We start from the raw sequence: 20094 nt of genomic DNA, 5'->3' as shown, positions 1-20094 counted from the left end.
TGGAGGAAGGGTTGAGAAGCTCATAGCCCAAGTTGCTGGAAGTCCAGTGTTAAGTTTCCACAGTCTGTGATGATTTGGGGTGCAATGTCATCTGCTGGTGTTGGTCCATTGTGTTTTTTGAAAACCAAAGTCACTGCACCCTTTTACCAAGAAATTTTGGAGCACTTCATGCTTCCTTCTGCTGACCAGCTTTTTAAAGATGCTGATTTCATTTTCCAGCAGGATTTGGCACCTGCCCACACTGCCAAAAGCACAAAAAGTTGGTTAAATGACCATGGTGTTGGTGTGCTTGACTGGCCAGCAAACTCACCAGACCTGAACCCCATAGAGAATCTATGGGGTATTGTCAAGAGGAAAATGAGAAACAAGAGACCAAAAAATTCAGATGAGCTGAAGAACACTGTCAAAGAAACCTGGGCTTCCATACCACCTCAGCAGTGCCACAAACTGATCACCTCCATGCCACGCCGAATTGAGGCAGTAATTAAAGCAAAAGGAGCCCCTACCAAGTATTGAGTACATATACAGTAAATGAACATACTTTCCAGAAGGCCAACAATTCACTAAAAATGTTTTTTTATTGGTCTTATGATGTATTCTAATTTGTTGAGATAGTGAATTGGTGGGTTTTTGTTAAATGTGAGCCAAAATCATCACAATTAAAAGAACCAAAGACTTAAACTACTTCAGTCTGTGTGCACTGAATTTATTTAATACACGAGTTTCACAATTTGAGTTGAATTACTGAAATAAATGAACTTTTCCACGACATTCTAATTTATTGAGATGCACCTGTATATATGCACACAGTGCATCCGGAAAGTATTCACAGCACTTCACTTTTTCCACATTTTGTTATGTTATAGCCTTATTCCAAAATGGATTAAATTAATTATTTTCCTCAAAATTCTACAAACAATACCCCATAATGACAACGTGAAAGAAGTTTGTTTGAAATCTTTGCAAATTTATAAAAAAAAAAAAAAAAGAAAAAAAAAAAATCACATGTACATAAGTATTCACAGCCTTTGCCATGACACTCAAAATTGAGCTCAGGTGCATCCTGTTTCCACTGATCATCCTTGAGATGTTTCTACAATTTGATTGGAGTCCACCTGTGGTAAATTCAGTTGATTGGACATGATTTGGAAAGGCACACACCTGTCTATATAAGGTCCCACAATTAACAGTGCATGTCAGAGCACAAACCAAGCCATGAAGTCCAAGGAATTGTCTGTAGACCTCCGAGACAGGACTGTATCGAGGCACAGATCTGGGGAAGGGTACAGAAAAATGTCTGCAGCATTGAAGGTCCCAATGAGCACAGTGGCCTCCATCATCCGTAAATGGGAGAAGTTTGGAACCATCAGGACTCTTCCTAGAGCTGGCTGCCCGGCCAAACTGAGCAATCGGGGGAGAAGGGCCTTAGTCAGGGAGGTGACCAAGAACCTGATGGTCACTCTGACAGAGCTCCAGAGTTTCTCTGTGGAGAGAGGAGAACCTTCCAGAAGAACAACCATCTCTGCAGCACTCCACCAATCAGGCCTGTATGGTAGAGTGGCCAGACGGAAGCCACTCCTCAGTAAAAGGCACATGACAGCCCGCCTGGAGTTTGCCAAAAGGCGCCTGGAGTTTGCCAAAAGGCACCTGAAGGACTCTCAGACCATAAGAAACAAAATTCTCTGGTCTGATGAAACAAAGATTGAACTCTTTGGCCTGAATGGCAAGCGTCATATCTGGAGGAAACCAGGCACCGCTCATCACCTGGCCAATACCATCCCTACAGTGAAGCATGGTGGTGGCAGCATCATGCTGTGGGGATGTTTTTCAGCGGCAGGAACTGGGAGACTAGTCAGGATCGAGGCAAAGATGAATGCAGTAATGTACAGAGACATCCTTGATGAAAACCTGCTCCAGAGCACTCTGGACCTCAGACTGGGGCAAAGGTTCATCTTCCAACAGGACAACGACCCTAAGCACACAGCCAAGATAACAAAGGAGTGGCTACGGGACAACTCCGTGAATGTCCTTGAGTGGCCCAGCCAGAGCCCAGACTTGAACCCGATTGAACATCTCTGGAGAGATCTGAAAATGGCTGTGCACCGACGCTCCCCATCCAACCTGATGGAGCTTGAGAGGTCCTGCAAAGAAGATTGGGAGAAACTGCCCAAAAATAGGTGTGCCAAGCTTGTAGCATCATACTCAAAAAGACTTGAGGCTGTAATTTGTGCCAAAGGTGCTTCAACAAAGTACTGATGTATACATGTGATTTTGTTTTCGTATTTTATTTCTAATAAATTTGCAAAGATTTCAAACAAACTTCTTTCATGTTGTCATTATGGGGTATTGTTTGTAGAATTTTGAGGAAAATAATGAATTTAATCCATTTAGAATAAGGCTGTAACATAACAAAATGTGGAAAAAGTGAAGCGCTGTGAATACTTTCCGGATGTACTGTATATAAATATATATATATATATTTATAAACACACACACTGGTGGGAGAAAGTTTGGAATAATGTACAGATTTTACTGTTTCGGAAGGAAATTGGTACATTAATTCACCAAAGTGGCATTCAACTGATCACAAAATATAATCAGGACATTACTGATGTAAAAACAGCACCATCACTATTTGCAAAAAGTCATTTTTGATCAAATCTATACAGGACCAGGGGTCACGTGACGCCATGCAAGGAGCAGACGTGTGAGCGACGAGCTCTGCGCACTTTGCTGAATTTTCGATTATTCTCCTGTTATAATCTGGTGAAATTTGAAACACCCAGTTACACATTTGTCCTTTGTTGCAAAACATGGCAAAGAAGTCAAAATCCTCGGGCTCTGGAGACATTAAAAGACACTTACGTGTTCAGGATGAAAGCCCCGACAGGCCTACAGACCGGGGACTCGATTTGGATGGCACGGCGTGAGAGGAGATCCAGCATCAGTTGTCCAACATGTCGGTGATGTTGACGAAGATTCTTGCTGACTTGGAGGATCTCGCTGTAATACGTCGATCGATTACGGCGATGGAAATAAAATTCTCTGAGTTAGGTACAAGAGTGACTGATGTTGAAAAACGAATTGATTTTCTGGAATCTTCAGAGAGGGAATTAACCGCTAATCCACCCGCGACCAAAATTGATTTGGAGCATCTCCTTGAAAAGTTTGAAGATCTTGAGAATAGAAGCCGCAGGAATAACGTTCGAATTGTTGGAATTCTTGAGCATGAGGAGGGCAGAGATGTGGTGAAATTCCTAGACGAGTTTTTCCCGAGTCTGCTCGAAATAACAGGCCACAAGCTGGAAATCGAGCGAGCTCACAGAGTCCCGGCTCACAGATCTGTTCTGTGACCAATCGGTTCTGGCCAGATTTCTGAGATCATCCGATAAAGATCTTGTGTTGTGCCAGGCGAGGAGCAAAGGGAAGCTTTCTTGGAAGAACCATAATATTTTCTTGTTCCCGGACTTTGCGAGTTTGACAAGAGAGAAACGCGATCGGTTAAAGGAATGCAAGAAACTCTTACATCAGAAAAAGATCTCATTTGCTCTAATGTTTCCTGCCAAACTGAGAATAGAAACGAAGGTCGGTCGCAAAGTATTTACATGTCCAAATCAGGCAATATCTTTTATAGAATCAATGTCTGAGTAAACCATTGGATGTTTCTCATGTGAGTGGGCCTGACTCGCTGTACTTACTCTTGAGGAAGCTGGGTGTCATTTTGGTTTCTTTTTTCTTTTTGCGTTGGCTCCGCCTAGCAGCTGGAGCTTGTTTTGTGAATAACACTTTTCCTTAAAGAAACTTTTGCATTGATGAAAGATTACTTTTGCATTGAAGTTCCCGGACAGATTGAGTGTGGACACTACGGATGACCGCAAAATCTCTACATGCTCACACAAAGGATGACTTTTATAAAGTTGACGGATTGTGTAAGTCATGGTATATATGTTTATGCGGCCTCCAAGTGAATTGACTTGACCATCCGGGGAACCGGGATGCCGGTTTTGTTTCTTTTTGTATTGATTCCGCCTAGTGGCTGGAGCTTGTTCTATTGAATAACACTCCTTTGGAACAGCTGTGGATTAATCTGTTCATTCTTCGTGCTTATTCCTCCTGCTGGCTGTAGTTTTGTTGAGTATTTTTACGGGACATTGGAATGATTACGTCATCCGCTGAACTCATAACAGCTGGCTCATGGAACATTTGTTTGTCTGTCCGAGGAATCTGAATGGTTTTATGTCAGCTGGAATTTGTTTTGTGGAAGATCACACCTTTGAGACAGTTCTGTGAATGAATCTACACATTCTTTGTGTTCATTCTTCCTATTTGCTGGGTTTATTTTACAAAGTATTTTCTGTTATGTAATTTTGCCTCACAAATTTGTGAGGCAAAATTGAGCAATCCCATGGCAAAGTTGTCGTGGGGGCTCGTGGGCATTCATGGACCTTTTGAGTTTAAAGGGATTGTCGCCGGTTGGCGCTGTCGTGCGCGGGGTTAATGCGCACGTTTTTCTTTTTTCTGTTTGTTTTGTTCAGGGGGAAGTTCGGGGGTTGATTGTCTCACTAATGGGGAATGTGGTCTTTATAATTTTGTTTTTCACACACAATTTATTTTTTTTATTATATCAATATGTCAGTTGTTATTATGAGTGGATTGTCTCTCTCCACATGGAATGTAAATGGGTTGGGGCATCCCATAAAAAGAAGGAAGGTTATTTCTTTTCTTAAACGTAAGAAATATGATATAGTGTTTCTTCAAGAAACACATCTCTCCCCGCAGGAAGCTGAAAAAGTTGGGAAGATATGGGGTGGACATGATTTTTTTAAGTGCTGGCTCAAGTAAGAGCAAGGGAGTCATTATATTGGTAAATAAACATCTACAATTCAAATGTCTCAAACAGACTAAAGATAAATTAGGAAGAGTCATTATTGTGTTAGTTGAAATTCAAGGGCAAAGGTTGATTTTGGCTAATATTTATGCACCTAACGCTGATGATCAGGGCTTTTTTATAGATCTTGAAGGGATGTTGCAAGCTGCTGGCACCCCTCATGATATAATACTGGGAGGAGACTTTAATCTTTTGATGGACTCAGTCCTTGATCATAGTGAAGCAAATGTGTGTAAGCCAATGTTAAAGACTGAAATCAATGTTTATATGGAGACCAACTGGTCCTCGGTATCCTCTGTGGGCGTGGCTTGGGAGGCACTTAAGGCGGTTCTTAGGGGTCGGATCATACAGTATGCCTCATTCATCAAAAAATCCAATGCACGAGAACTTGTGGAGTTGGAAGAGAATATTAAAAGTGCAGAGGCAGAGCCGAAGCACCATATGTCAGCTGATGGCCTCAGAGAATTGACCCAATTGAAATATAGATATAATACTATTTTGTCACGGAAAGTGGAGTTTTGGTTATCCAAGGCAAGACAGTCATACTTTGAGTCGGGTGACAAAGCAGGGAAGCTTTTGGCTAGATATATAAAGCAGAGAGAGTCTTTTTCTATCATTCCCTCAGTGAAATCTGCTGGTTGTGAAATTTTTACTTCAGCCATTGATATTAATAATGCCTTTAAAGAGTTCTATATTGATCTTTATAGTTCCACGTCTTCGTCTATTGATGAAGATATTAGAAACTTTGTGTAACCATTAAAACTTCCTAAACTGACGACTGAGCAAAAAAACTCTCTTGATTCTGAGATAACCTTGGAGGAGCTTGACGAGATAATTAAGTCCCTACCTACTGGCAAGGCTCCGGGGCCAGATGGTTTTGCCGCTGAATTTTTTAGATCCTACGCAACAGAACTGGCTCCACTTTTGTTAGAAGTTTATACTGAATCATTAAAGAATGGAAAGCTTCCTCCAACCATGATACAAGCCCGGATCAGCCTGATTCATAAAAAGGACAAAGATCCAAGTGAGTGTAAAAGTTACTGTCCAATCTCCCTGATCCAACTAGATTTAAAAATATTGTCAAAAATTCTGGCTAACCGATTAAGTAAAGTTATGACATCTCTTATACATATAGATCAGGTGGGGTTTATTCGGGGCCGTAGCTCTTCTGATAACATCAGGCGTCTCATCAATATTATGTGGTCAGTGGCGAATGATCAATCTCTGGTCGCTGCCATCTCACTTGACGCCGAAAAGGCGTTTGATATGGTAGAATGGGATTATCTCTTTAAAATTTTGGAAATGTATGGGTTTGGGGGTACATTTATTGGTTGGATTAAGTTACTTTATAAACACCCTGTAGCAGCGGTACAAACAAATGGATTAATTTCAGATTATTTTACTCTGGATAAGGGAACTCGGCAGGGCTGCCCTCTTTCCCCTTTATTGTTCTGTCTTGCCCTGGAAACATTAGCTGCCGCGATAAGAAAGGAGGATGATTTTCCAGGGGTGATTGCAGGAGGTGTGGTGCATAAGCTTCTGCTTTACGCAGATGATATTTTATTATTTGTCTCTGAACCTACTAGATCTATGCCCTGCCTTCACAGAATTATTAATTCCTTTTCCAAGTTCTCAGGATACAAAGTTAATTGGTCTAAATCTGAAGCTTTGGCTCTGACAGCGTACTGTCCAGTAACAGCTTCCCAGACGGGCACCTTCCAATGGCCCAAACAGGGCATTAAGTATTTGGGGATTTTATTCCCAGCAAATTTGTCTGATTTAGTTAGTGTCAATTTTGACCCTTTAATAAAAAGATTTTCGAGCGATGTGGGCAGGTGGGCTTCATTACATTTATCGATGATTGGAAAGGTTAATGTTATTAAAATGAATTGTATTCCAAAATTTAACTACCTGCTACAGTCCCTACCTGTAGATGTCCCCCTCTCTTATTTCAAGCAATTCGATAGCATAGCGAAGTCCTTCATTTGGAATGGTAAACTTCCCAGATTGCATTTTAATAAGTTACATAGGCCGATTGACAAAGGTGGGCTAGGCCTACCCAAGATTTTGTTTTATTACTATTCGTTCAGTCTCAGACATTTGGCTCATTGGTCACTTCCACCTGAGAAAGAGCCCCTCCCTGGTTTGTTATTGAACAGGCAGTTCTTGCCCCTATTTCGCCATTACAAAGCATCTCTATCAAACTAATTGGAAAAGTTACACCCCATTATTTCGCATTTACACTCGGTATGGACTAAAGTGTCCAGATTGTTTAAATTGGACAATTATTTAAATGTTGCCTCGAGCATATGGCAGAACCCAAGACTGTGTATTGGCAAGTCCCCTTTCTGCTGGCCAGAATGGATTGTGAGGGGGGTTGCTGCACTCGGTGACCTATATGAAAGTGGTGTGTTGAGATCGTTTGAAAACTTGGTCCAACATTTTGGGATCCCCAGACCTCAGTTTTATAGGTATTTACAATTGCACCACCTGCTTTGTACTATTTTTGGGAGTAGCACACACCCCCCTAAGGAGGCAGATACTTTGGGAGAGGTGATTACGGCTTTTGGAAAAGGTCATGAGGTATCAATGTATTACTCCCTGTTAATTCAGAGTATGGGGGATGGAGCTTTAACTTCTATTAAGTTAAATTATGGGAGAAAGATTTGAATTTGGTATTGGAGGATGGAGTATGGACTACGATTCTGAAAAATTTCAAGTCTGCATCTAGAGATGCAAGGGTCCGCCTTATGCAATTTAAGATTTTACAAAGATTTTATTGGACCCCCTCTAGATTATACAGGCTTGGTCTTAAAGACACACCCACATGCTGGCGATGCCAATCAGAAGTCGGAGACATAGCCCATGTTTTTTGGGGATGCGTTAAGATCCACGATTTATGGTTAAAGGTTCAGAATTATTTGCGTGACATCCTGGACACTTTGCATTTTGGGCGATGGGGAAGTTATAATTTCGGGTGACAAATATATAAAAAATTGGGTTCTGACTAGCGTGATGATAGGTAGACAAATTATTTTAAGGGGATGTAAGTCAGACGGAGCGCCACCATTTCCAGAGTGGTGTGCGGAGATGGGGAGGGTGGCGGCTTATGAGAAGATGATAGATGGAAGGCTGGGGCGGGAGGACTTATTTTTCAGGAAGTGGGGTAGGTATTTGGCAGTTTTGGAGGACTCTAGGGGAAGGGCTGAGGAGGGAGATGTTTAGTTGAATTATGTATATTTATTATATATATTATTTTTTGTTTATTTTTATTTTTTTATTTTATTGTTTGTGTGTGTGTATTATTTTATGTGACCACAGGGGTGTTCTTTGGGGTAGGGTGGGGTTGGTGTTTGGGGAAGGATGTTAATGAGTGTTAAAAGTTAAATGTTGATTCGGTGTATATGTTGTGTTTTTCTCTGTTGTGCTTTCTTTTTGAATCAAATCTAGACAGGACCATTTCCAGCAGCCATCACTCCAACACCTTATCCTTGAGTAATCATGCTAAATTGCTAATTGGTACTAGACAATCACTTGCCATTATATCAAACACAGCTGAAAGCTATTTGGTTCGTTAAATGAAGCTTAACATTGTCTTTGTGTTTGTTTTTGAGTTGCCACAGTATGCAATAGACTGGCATGTCTTAAGGTCAATATTAGGTCAACAATGGCAAAAAAGAAACAGCTTTCTCTTGAAACTCATCAGTCAATTATTGTTTTGAGGAATGAAGGCTATACAATGCTTGAAATTGCCAAAAAACTAAAGATTTCATACAAAGGTGTACACTACAGTCTTCAAAGACAAAGTACAACTGGCTCTAACAAGGACAGAGAGAGATGTGGAAGGCCAGATGTACAACTAAACAAGAGGGTAAGTACATCAGAGTCTCTAATTTGAGAAATATATGTAATAGAATGTCTTCAGCTGACCGCTTCATTGAATTCTACCCACTTAACACCAGTTTCATGTACAACAGTAAAGAGAAGACTCAGGGGTGCAGGCCTTATGGGAAGAATTGCAAAGAAAAAGCCACTTTTGAAACAGAAAATCAAAAAGGTTAGAGAAAAGGTTAGAGTGGACAGAGAAACACAGACATTGGACAAAAGATGGTAGCTCAGCAGGACAGTGGTAGCTCAGCGGTTAAGGCTCTGGGTTACTGATCAGAAGGTCGGGGGTTCAAGCCCCAGCACTGCCAAGATGTTGGGCCCTTGAGCAAGGCCCTTGACCCTATCTGCTCCAGGGGTGGATCTGTGTCATGGCTGACCCTGCACTCTGACCCCAGCCTAGCTGGGATATGTGAAAAAGAAGAATTTCACTGTATATGTGCAAATGTATAATGTGTGATAAATAAAGAAAATTATTATAATTATTAGATAATTGGAAAAGAGTGTTATGGATCTTAACCCCATTGAGCTTCTGTGGGATCAGCTAGACTGTAAGATGCATGAGAAATACCCGACAAGACAGCCTGTGCTACAGTGCTACAGGAAGCGTGGGGTGAAATGTCACCTGAGTTTCTGGACAAACTGACAGCTAGAATGCCAAGAATCTGCAAAGCTGTCATTACTCTTTGAAGTAGTTTAAGAAGTTCTGAATTTTTTTTTCAAATTGTAATACAAAACTTTATGTTGATTAAGGGCTCATACACACTAGGGCAGTGGTTCTCAACTGGTTTTTGCTTCGGGACCCAGATTTTACTTTGGACATCAAGTGGCAACTCACCATAGTAAAAACGTAACCTGTATTTAATGTATCCTGCGTCAGATTTTCTTTTATCTTGCATAGTTTTGTTCATGGTTTTCAAGTATAAGGGTATGTGTCAAGTTACAATTTTTGTTGCCGTCAACAACAAGACATTTTTTTTCTGCCCCCTTTTAAAAATTGAAGAGCCTATTCATTTATATGAGCTCATTATATTTATTATCCCATTTATTTCCTAATTTCAAACACCAATCAAACAGAACATATTACACAGGAGGAAAACTTAATTTTTCCCCAAGTCTTGGAGGTCCAGATTTAAAGCCCTTTTTATACTTGCCCTTATATTTACAGTGCAGTGATATGTAAGCACAAGTAAGACCATGGATGATGACTCATTACCATGGTTAGGTCAGTGTAGCTAGTCTAATAATAATAATAATAATAATAATAATATAGTATTTATTAAAAAATATATAAATAAAAAATAGTAGCCGAAACACATTTAGAATTTTAACAACTACTGTTGTTATAAAAATTAGGTCTAATAGATTCTACCTAACAGATTATTTAATATAAAGCTATAATATTTGTATAAAAATATCACAGTTATTTTTACTACTGTCAAATCGTGAAACAACTTTGTAAAAGTGATGTGTAATGAAAAAAACAACAACTTGGCGCATATCACCATGTTGCTCTTTTCACCCTCAGTGATGTTTGGCATGTCGGGCTACCTACTGTTTGAGAGGTTTTACTTGACTTCCTTCATAGTGTTTTAAAGTAGAAAATTCTTACTACAATTCAAATGGTTACATCAGTTTTGAGGTCTGCACGCTGCAATATCGAGGGAAGCCCGGCTGGTTCCATTACGCACGTGCAAAAGCTTTAATCGCACCGCAAAAATATCGCAGTGCAGATGAGAAGCATTTAGCTGAACGTGAGATTATCATTCAATTTGCATCGGCAGACCTAAATTTCACTTGGGCGGGTGCTGAAAAATGTTCAATGGCAGAACCATGGCATCATTCTTTTCCTGCTATCCGTGACCCAGTCCGAATAGACCTGCGACCCGACCCACCAGTTGAGAAACTCTGCACTAGGGAAAGCTCCGGAGCGTTTGACACATGGCAGTGCGAAAGGTCAGTTTGGAAGGGGTGTACCACAGAGGGCAGAGGTGGTTACAGATAGAGATGGATAATAAAAGGGGTCATGTCATGAGGAATAATTTTCCTTGATATTTTGACATATAAGAGGTCTTTCTACTATAAAAACCTAAATGTCAGAACTCAAAACTTAATCCCCAATGCAATAAAAGCATTTATTGAAACCAAGCTGCCAAAACACCTCGTTCTCTACTTCCGTAATATCGTAATGTCACAAAGGGTACTCATTAACTCATGACTGCCTCTACAGCATCAACATCAATGCCTAATTTTACATCATCGCATCATTGGCTCCTCCCACTGGCTCTGGGGCTCAGTTCGTAAAATCAGAGATAGAGCAGAGCAAAAAGCGTGGCCTAGTGTGGTCTAGCTATTCCTAAACACCAAATGGGACCCATCTGGACTCTTTTGAATTAGTTTTGAATATAAACATGGAATACACAGATGTCTTTGACTGTTGTCATGTCTCTGGCAGCACTTTTAAAAGACGTGATGTCAAATTACAACTCAATTAGATGCATACAAAATTTTGTGTATACTGCAAATCGTGCAGCCTATCTTTCATGTCCCAGATGTCCCCACATTTGTGTAAAATATAGAGAGTATCGAGACAATTTATTGAAATTGGACAGCTTTCTGCTTAATTTCACATAATTGCAATAGCAGGAAATATCAGAAGACGACATAGAATTGGAGAAGTAGCTAATCTGAATCTGGGATTATTAGAAGAAATTGAATTCAAAATCCTTGGGCTCTGGAGACATTAAAAGACACTTAGTAGATGCCCCCGAGAGTCTACTTAGTCAGGGAGGTGCGTGAAATGCACCGATAGATGCTGAACATGTCGGCAATGCTGACGAAGGTCGTTGCTGACTTGGAGGATCTTCCTGTGATACGTTGATCGATCACTGCCATGGAGGCGAAGTTCTCTGATGTGGTTACAAGAGTGGGGGTTATCGAGAAACGGATCGATTACCTGGAGTCATCAGAGAGAGAATTATCTGCTAATCTGCTAGCGACCAAGGTGGATTTGGAGCATGTCTGGTAGAAGTTGGAGGACATGGAGAACTGGAGCCGGCAAAATAACGTCCGTATTGTCGGAGTTCCTGAAGGAGAAGAGGGACAGGATATGGTGAAGTTCCAGGATGGGCTCTTTCCGAATCTGCTTGACATAGCAGGCCATAAGCTGGAAATTGAGCGAGCTCACAGGGTTCCTGCTTGGCAATCTGCGGAGGGAGACAGGCCCTGATCCATTCTGGCCAAATTTCTGAGATCATCCCATAAAGATCTTGTGTTATGCGAGGCGAGGAGTAAAGGAAGGCTTTCTTGGAAGAACCACATAATTTTCTTCTTCCCAGACTTTGCGAATTCGACAAGAGAGAAACGTGATCGATTCAAGGAATGCAAGAAACTTTTACATCAACGGAAGGTCACTTTTGCACTGATATTCCCAGCCAAATTGAGAACAGATGCTAAGGATTGCTGTAAAACATTCACATGCCCACAGCGAACAATGTCCTTCATAAAGTCAATGGAGTAAGTCATCTTGTTGTACTCATGTTGCAAGCCTGAGTGGGGCAGCTCACTGAACATTCGCTTGACTGTTAGAGGAATCTGCGCGCTCTTTTTGTGCTGGTTCCGCCTATCGGCTAGAGTTTATTTTGTAGATTATCACACCTTCAGGACAGTTTTATGGATGAATCTACAAGCTCTTTGTGCTTATTCCACCTATTGCTGGGGTTTGTTTTATATATTATCTTTTGCTGTGTAATTCTGTCAAATTTGTATAGAAACACCGGACTTGAGCAATCCGACGGCAAGGTTGTCGCGGGGGTTCTCGTAGGTGTGCATGGATTGCTTGAGTTTAGAGGGATGGATGTTAGTTGGCGCTGTTGTGCATGGGGTTAATGCGCATGTTTTTCTTCTTCTTTTTTTTTTTTTTTTTGTTCTGGGGGATGTTCGGGTTTTGATTGTTGCACTAACGTTGGAATGTGGTCTTTATAATCTCGTTTTTGACACACTATTTTTCTTAGATGTCAAAATGTCAAATTTGAGTGGATTGTCTCTGTCTATGTGGAATGTGAATGGGTTGGGGCACCCCATAAAAAGAAGGAAGGTTATATCTCCTCTTAAGCGCAAGAAATATGATATAGTGTTTCTTCAAGAAACGCAACTTTCTCTGCAGGAAGCTGAAAAATTTGGGAAGACATGGGGTGGGCATGTTTTCTTTAGTGCTGGCTCGAGTAAGAGCACGGGAGTCATTACACTAAGTAAATATCTACAATTCAAATTTCTCAAACAGATTAAAGATAAATTAGGAAGAGTCATTATTGTTTTAGCTGAAATTCAGGGGCAAAGTCTTATTTTGGCTAATACTTATGCACCTAACGTTGATGATCAGGGCTTTTTTATAGATACTGAAGGGAAGTTGCAAGCCGCTGGCACCCCTCATGATATAATATTGGGAGGAGACTTTAATCTTTTGATGGACTCAGTCCTTGATCATAGTGAAGCAAAAGTGTGCAGACCCCCAAAAGCAACATTGACACTTCACAGGATGTGTTAACATCTTGGGCTTACAGATATTTGGAGACTTTTTAACCCATCTGGGAGGGACTATAAATTTTTTTATCATTAGTCAAAAAGATTTACTCTATAAAATAGATCTATATAAGTTACTCATTTCAGATGCTGATTGCTCAATTGGAAAAAAAAATTGTCTCAGATCATGCCCTAGTGTGTTTCGAGGTGTTGCCACATATGGAGAAAAAGAAATCATATAGTTGGCACTTTAATGTATCCCTTTGCAAAATCCTGAATTCCAACAAATGTTAAAGACTGAAATCAATGTCTATATATCCACTGTGGGCATGGCATGGGAGGCACTTAAGGCAGTTCTTAGGGGCCGGATCATACAGTATGCCTCATTCACTCAAAAAATCCAAAGCACAAGAACTAGTGGAATTGGAAAGGAATATCAAAAATGCACAGGCAGAGCTGAAGCACAGAATGTCGTCTAATGGTCTCAGAGAATTGACCCGATTGAAATATAGATCTAATACTATTTTGTCGCAGAAGGTAGAGTTTTGGCTATTCAGGGCAAGACAGTCATACTTTGAGTCAGGGGACAAAGCAGGGAAACTTCTGGCTAGATATATAAAACAGAGAGTCTTTTTCTACCATTCCCTCAGTGAAATCTGCTGGAGGTGATATTTACCTCGGCCATTGTTATTAATAATGCTTTTAAAAAAATCTATCTTGATCTTTATAGTTCCACATCTTTGTCTACTCATAAGGATATTAGAAACTTCGTGGAACCATTAGAACTTCCTAAACTGATGACTGAGCAAAAAAACTCTCTTGATTCTGATATAACCTTGGAGGAGCTTGGCGAGGTAATTAAGGCCTTGCCTACAGGCAAGGTTCCGTGGCCAGACGGCTTTGCCTCTGAATTTTTTAGATCATATGCTACAGAACTGGCTCCACTTGTGCTAGAAGAATGGAAAGCTTCTGCCAACCATGACGCAAGCCCGGATCAGTCTGATTCAAAGGACAATGATCCAAGCTAGTGTAAGTGTTACCGTCCAATTTCCCTGATCCAGCTAGATGTTAAAATATTGTCAAAAATTTTGGCTAACCGATTAAGACATCTCTCATACATATAGATCAGGTGGGGTTTATTCGGGCCATAGCTCTTCTGATAACATTAGGCATTCCATTAATGTCATGTGGGCAGTGGCGAACGATCAGACTCCGGTCACTGCCATCTCACTTGATGCCAAAAACTGCGTTTGATATGGTAGAATGGGATTATCTTTTTAAGATTTTGGAAATGTATGGGTTTGGGAATACTTTTATTGGGTGGATTAAGTTACTTTATAGACACCCAGTAGTGGCAGTTCAAACAAATGGATTAATTTCAGATTATTTTACTCTGGATAGGGGCACCCAGCAGGGATGCCCTCTCTCCCACTTATTGTTCTGTCTTGCCCTCTAACCATTAGCAGCCGCAATAAAAAAGGAGGAGGATTATCCAGGGGTGGTGGCGGGAGGTGTGGTGCATAAGCTTTTGCTTTACGCAGATGATATTTTATTATTTGTCTCAGACCCTACTAGATCTATGCCTTGCCTCCACAGAATTATTAATTCCTTTTCTAAACTCTCAGGATACAGAGTGAATTGGTCTAAATCCGAAGTTTTGGCTCTGACAGCGTACTGCCCGGTAATGGCTTTTCAGCCAGGCGCCTTCCAGTAGCCCAAACAAGGCATTAAGTTTTTGGGTATTTTATTCCCAGCAAATGTGTGTGATTTAGTTAGTTAATTTTGATCCTTTGATAAAAAGGTTTGAGCGATGTGGGCAAATGGGCTTCATTACATTTATCTATGACTGGGAAGGTTAATGTTAATAAAATTAATTGTATTCTAAAATTCAACTACCTGCTACAATCTCTCCCTATAGATGTCCCCTTCTCTTATTTCAAGCAATTTGATAGCATAGTCAATTCCTTCATTTGGAATGGTAAACATCCCAGATTACATTTCATTAAATTACATAGGCCGATTGACAAAGGTGGGTTAGGCCTACCGACATTTGGCTCATTGGTTGCTTCCACCTGAGAGAGCTCCTCCTCGGTTCTGTATTGAACAGGAAGTTCTTGCCTCTATTTCGCCATTGCAAAGCCTATCAAACTAACCGGAGAAGTTAAGTTACATCCTGTTATCTTGCATTTGCACACGGTATGGACAAGTGTCCAGAGTGTTTAATTCGGACATTTAAATGTTGCTTCGAGCATATGGCTGAACCCAAAATTATGTATTAAGTCAACTTTCTGCTGGACAGAGTGGATTGTGAGGAGGTTAATACGCTCGGTGACCTATTGAGAGTATTGAGATCCTTGAAAATATGGTTCAACATTTTGGGATTATTAGATCTCAAATCTTCAGGTACTTACAGTTGCGCCATCTACTCTGTACCACCTTTGGGAGTAGTACGCAGCCCCCTAAAGCGGCAGATACCCTTGAGGTGGTGCTTGCTGCTTTTAGAAAAGATCATGAAGCTTCAGCGTATTATTCCTTATTGATCCAGAGTCTTGGGGATGGGGCATTAATATCTCTTAAGAGGTTATGGGAAGAAGATTTGAATTTGATATTGGAAGATGGGGTGTGGGGGAGGATTTTGAAAAATGTTAAGATCATGTCCAGAGATGCAAGGGTTTGCCTTATGCAATTTAAGATATTACACCATTTCTACTGGACTACCTCCAGATTATTTAGGCTTGGTCTAAGGATACACAATATTTTTACAATATGTAAAAAGGTGGGTCCTCACCAGCATGATGATCAGGAGACAGATAATTCTGAGGGGATGGAAATCAGCAGGTGCTCCCCCTTTTTATGAATGGTGCAAGGTAGCGTCATTTGAAGGGATGTCGTATAGACGGCTTGGCAGTTCGGATGCTTATGACAAGAAATGGGGCAGGTATTTGGCCTTTTTATTGGGTGCTCAGTGATGGGCAGTGGAGAGAGACATTTTGTTTGGGTATATATTTGTTGATTTTTTTTTTTTATATATATTCTTAAGTGTTTCCTCTAGTCTTTTTTTTAATTTTTTTATTTTTTTATTTGTATGTGTGTATACTTTAATTTTGTATTGGACCACTGGATGTTTGTAGTGTGTATGTTCTGTTTGTTTAATCCTATTTTTGAATCAATTACATTTTAATAATAATAAAAACAAAAAAAGGGGAATGTGTGAACGAATTTCGGTGTCTTTATTTAAATTTTGGTATAATATATCTATGTCATTTTATTGCTTTATCTATATCCGTACACTTGCTATGATTTATTTTTCTTCATTTAAGTTAATTACTCCCTTCATATTCCTTTTCTTTTATGTATATTTTTATCTGTATATTAGCCTAATTATTTTGGCACTTTTGTTTAATCCCCTTGGTGCTGAATTTTATTTCTCTTTTTGTTTTACTGTTCTGAAAACTAGTGTCTGTTATTGCAATACAATAAGAAAGAAGTGGGTATTCTTGTTGGCCAACATCCACTTCAGACACTTTAAACAACTATAAATAAGGCTTACAGGCTGGACAGTACAGATTCACTTTTTTTTTTTAACCAGCATGTTGTCAATTGCACAGTGTTAATATAAAATGTTTTTTGTTTTTTTTTACTGGCCGTTTTGGTAAAACACACCGTAATCTTTACCAGCTCGAGAACACACAGTCCATACAAAGTCTGGAAAAATTCCATCAAGTATAAAGGTAATGTGCCTTTTAAAGAAATTGATCATCAGTCCAAGTGTCCAAATGTGATGTAAATTCTGTCATGTGACTACATTTTTGCATTACAAAAACTGTTTTTGCGTACATTTAGCTTCCAACCTCCACCTGATCTGTTGAAACCATCTCAGCATTCAAGAAACAGTGAAGACCATTCCACAAGCATAATGGCACTTACTATAAATAATAACAAAAAAACTCTCTCTTTTGCTCTAGCTTCTGTATAACTCTAGATACTATTGTAAATTGGTAGTGAGATATTACACATTGTTGACTTCTGTATGACAAATTTCTTGTTACATTTTGAAGTTGCTTTGAATTAAAACATTTGCTAAATGGCTAAATCAAAAGAGTTCTAAGGTTTAAAAGGGTTAAAAAATGTTTTTCTATTTGTCAATATTATGAACCGCATTTGGAATTATCTATCAATGTTTCAAAAAATTGGCAAATGATGGAGAACTTGGTTAATGCAACCTCTGATTATTACATCCAGTGCAACTGGGGCACTGGCAGGGCTTATTGTCATAACAGTAATTTTTCCACTTCGACGATTGTATGAATCACTCACAGCAATAATAACGAGGTAAAAGGAAAATATTAGGGGAAAACAATTTCTCAATGCTTCCAAGTCTCCACAGAATGATCATTAGATAATACATTAATACAGATTTTTTGCTGGGACATCAAGACAATTATAACATTACAGTATGATTTGTTTTATTTGTAAAGCTGCTTTTAAACAATTGTAAAGGTAGTTTATTGTGAAAAGTGATTTACAAATAAAAATGACTTGACTGTCAGAGTTTGACTAAGAAGTAGGTCGGTTAAATAAAATTAGCTCTAGTTTATGTTTTAATGCTCAATTTGAGATGGCCTTTATAAAACATAAGTTATCCATTCGAGAGTGAGCGTTTTCTATTTTTGCAATCAAATTAACAATAACTTAATTTTGAAACGGGATTAATATAAAATGTTTATTTTATTTATTTTTTAAATTACGGTAAAACACGCCATAATCTTTACCGGCTCGGGAACACACAGTCCATTAAAAGTCTGGATAAACCTCCATCAAGAATAAAGGTAATGTGTCTTTTAAAGAAACTGAGGAAAACTCGAGTCTCATTAGTCCAAGTGTAGGCTACCTCTTTGTTATGCTGTTTGTTGTAAGGACAAATGTGAAATGTGTAAATTCTGTCATGTGACACTAAATTTTTGCGTTAATGCCATTTTTCTCGACAAAAACGGTTTCCAAACCAGCTTTTCACAACAACTGACGTGTCGACAGGATTTATGCGCTAAACTTAAACAGAAAAATATTATGTCGACACTTGTGAAATTTTATCAATAATTTGCATTTCCATCAACTTTATTTTGATGCACTAAAACATTTTTTCGAAAGAAATCAATGGATGGAAACATAGTTAATGTGGAATGTGTCATATTTTTTGACACAAGCTTCGGAGCTTCAATGTAATGAAAGGAATATGCACTGCTTACACACTGCTTTTATGTGAAACAGGCCTTAGAAAAAAACTGAAAACACCATCAGTAATTTTTAATCATCTCAGACTAGCAATATCATGCTGCTCACCTGCAATGTTGGCTATGTATGACCCAATACATTCTGAAAGCGAGCGGCATGACAAAACTAGAACACTCCCATTTGAATCAACAACGTGTAACATGGTGTAAAAATTTTTTTTGCCACACAGACAGTTGTCCCTCAAAAATAAGTATTGATGTTAATTCTAAAAAATAAAAAAAATTAAAAATGAGAAAAGAAAAAAGATTGTGCCTGTCTGCACAAATCCATGGATCCAAATGCTAAATGAAAAACCAGATACATCATAATTCAGTTTGAATGACTCAATGTATTAATGTGTGTTGATGATAATTGAGTGTTTGTGATGATGTACCTGTTCCAGCAGTGATCGTGCCTCAGAAGAAACAAACTCTGGAATATTCAGAGAAGAGTGCCTGCTAATACCAGCAGGATGGCACTGATATAGAGACTACACACATATATACACAAACACAGAGAGAGAAAACTACACATGAACAACAACATATTGAACTATACTCATGCTAAAAAGAATACTTCACCCAAATGTCACCATTTACTCACCCTCATGTCATTCCGACCCCAAATTATTTTCTTTGTTCTGCAGACAACAAAAAGTGATCTTTGGCAGAATGTCCAATGCTCTGTTTTCCATACAAGGAATATATAAGACTGCAATAGAGTGCAACAGTGCCTGACCACTTTTTCAACCATCTTGGTTCTGGAAGCATTTCCCCCATTTATTTCCCCACTCCTCTAGGTATGTCCCCTCTCGCTCTCTACAATCGATGAACAAGTGGCGCATGGACCCATTGCAATAAAGTCCCTTTCACAATCATTCACTTTCTTTGTTCCTCTATGTCAGAATGAGCTTCCAACCTCCACCTGATCTGTTGAAACCATCCCAACATTCAAGAAACAGCTGAAGACCATTCCAAAAGCACAATGGCACTTACTATAAAAACAAAAACTCTTTCTTTTGCTCTAGCTTCTGTATAACTAGATATTATTGGAAGTTTGTAGTGAGATATTACAGATATTGTTGACTTCTGTATGTCAAATTGCTTGTTACGTTTTCAAGTCGCTTTGAATTAAAACATTTGCTAAATGACTAAGTAAAATTCTTCAAAAGAGTTCTAAGGTTTAAAAGGGTTTAATATTTTTTTTCTATTTGTCAATATTATGGACAGCATTTGGAATTATATATCAATGTTTCAAAAAGTTGGCAAATAATGGAGAATTTGGTTAATGCAACCTCTGATTATTACATCCTGTGCAACTCTAAATGTTTCAGACACTGGCAGATTTTGGGGGGCTTATTGTCATAACAGTCATTTTTACACTTTGACGATTGTGAATTACTCACAGCAATAATAACAAGAGGTAAAAGGAAAATATTAGGGGAAAAAGGTGAATTTCTCAATGCTTCCAAGTCTCCACAGAATGATTATTAGATATAATACATTAATACAGATTTTTTTGCTGGGACA

At 39.2% G+C, this 20094-nt stretch overlaps 1 protein-coding gene across 5 annotated transcripts in view; it reads right to left on the bottom strand.

The window, feature by feature from the left end:
- The window catches only part of rps6kc1 (ribosomal protein S6 kinase polypeptide 1), a 173293-nt gene that overhangs the window by 4195 nt on the left and 149004 nt on the right, over positions 1-20094 (bottom strand). For all 5 annotated transcript variants that reach the window (XM_051654727.1, XM_051654728.1, XM_051654733.1 and 2 more), the window contains one exon: positions 18960-19055. In XM_051654727.1, the coding sequence (XP_051510687.1) occupies positions 18960-19055 (96 nt within the window). The remainder of the gene's footprint in view (positions 1-18959; positions 19056-20094) is intronic.

Source organism: Myxocyprinus asiaticus, chromosome 25, assembly GCF_019703515.2.
Source record: "Myxocyprinus asiaticus isolate MX2 ecotype Aquarium Trade chromosome 25, UBuf_Myxa_2, whole genome shotgun sequence".
Classification (NCBI taxonomy): Eukaryota; Metazoa; Chordata; class Actinopteri; order Cypriniformes; family Catostomidae; genus Myxocyprinus; species Myxocyprinus asiaticus.
The sequence above is the reverse complement of the archived record's forward strand: the minus strand, read 5'-3'. Positions and strand labels throughout refer to the sequence as shown.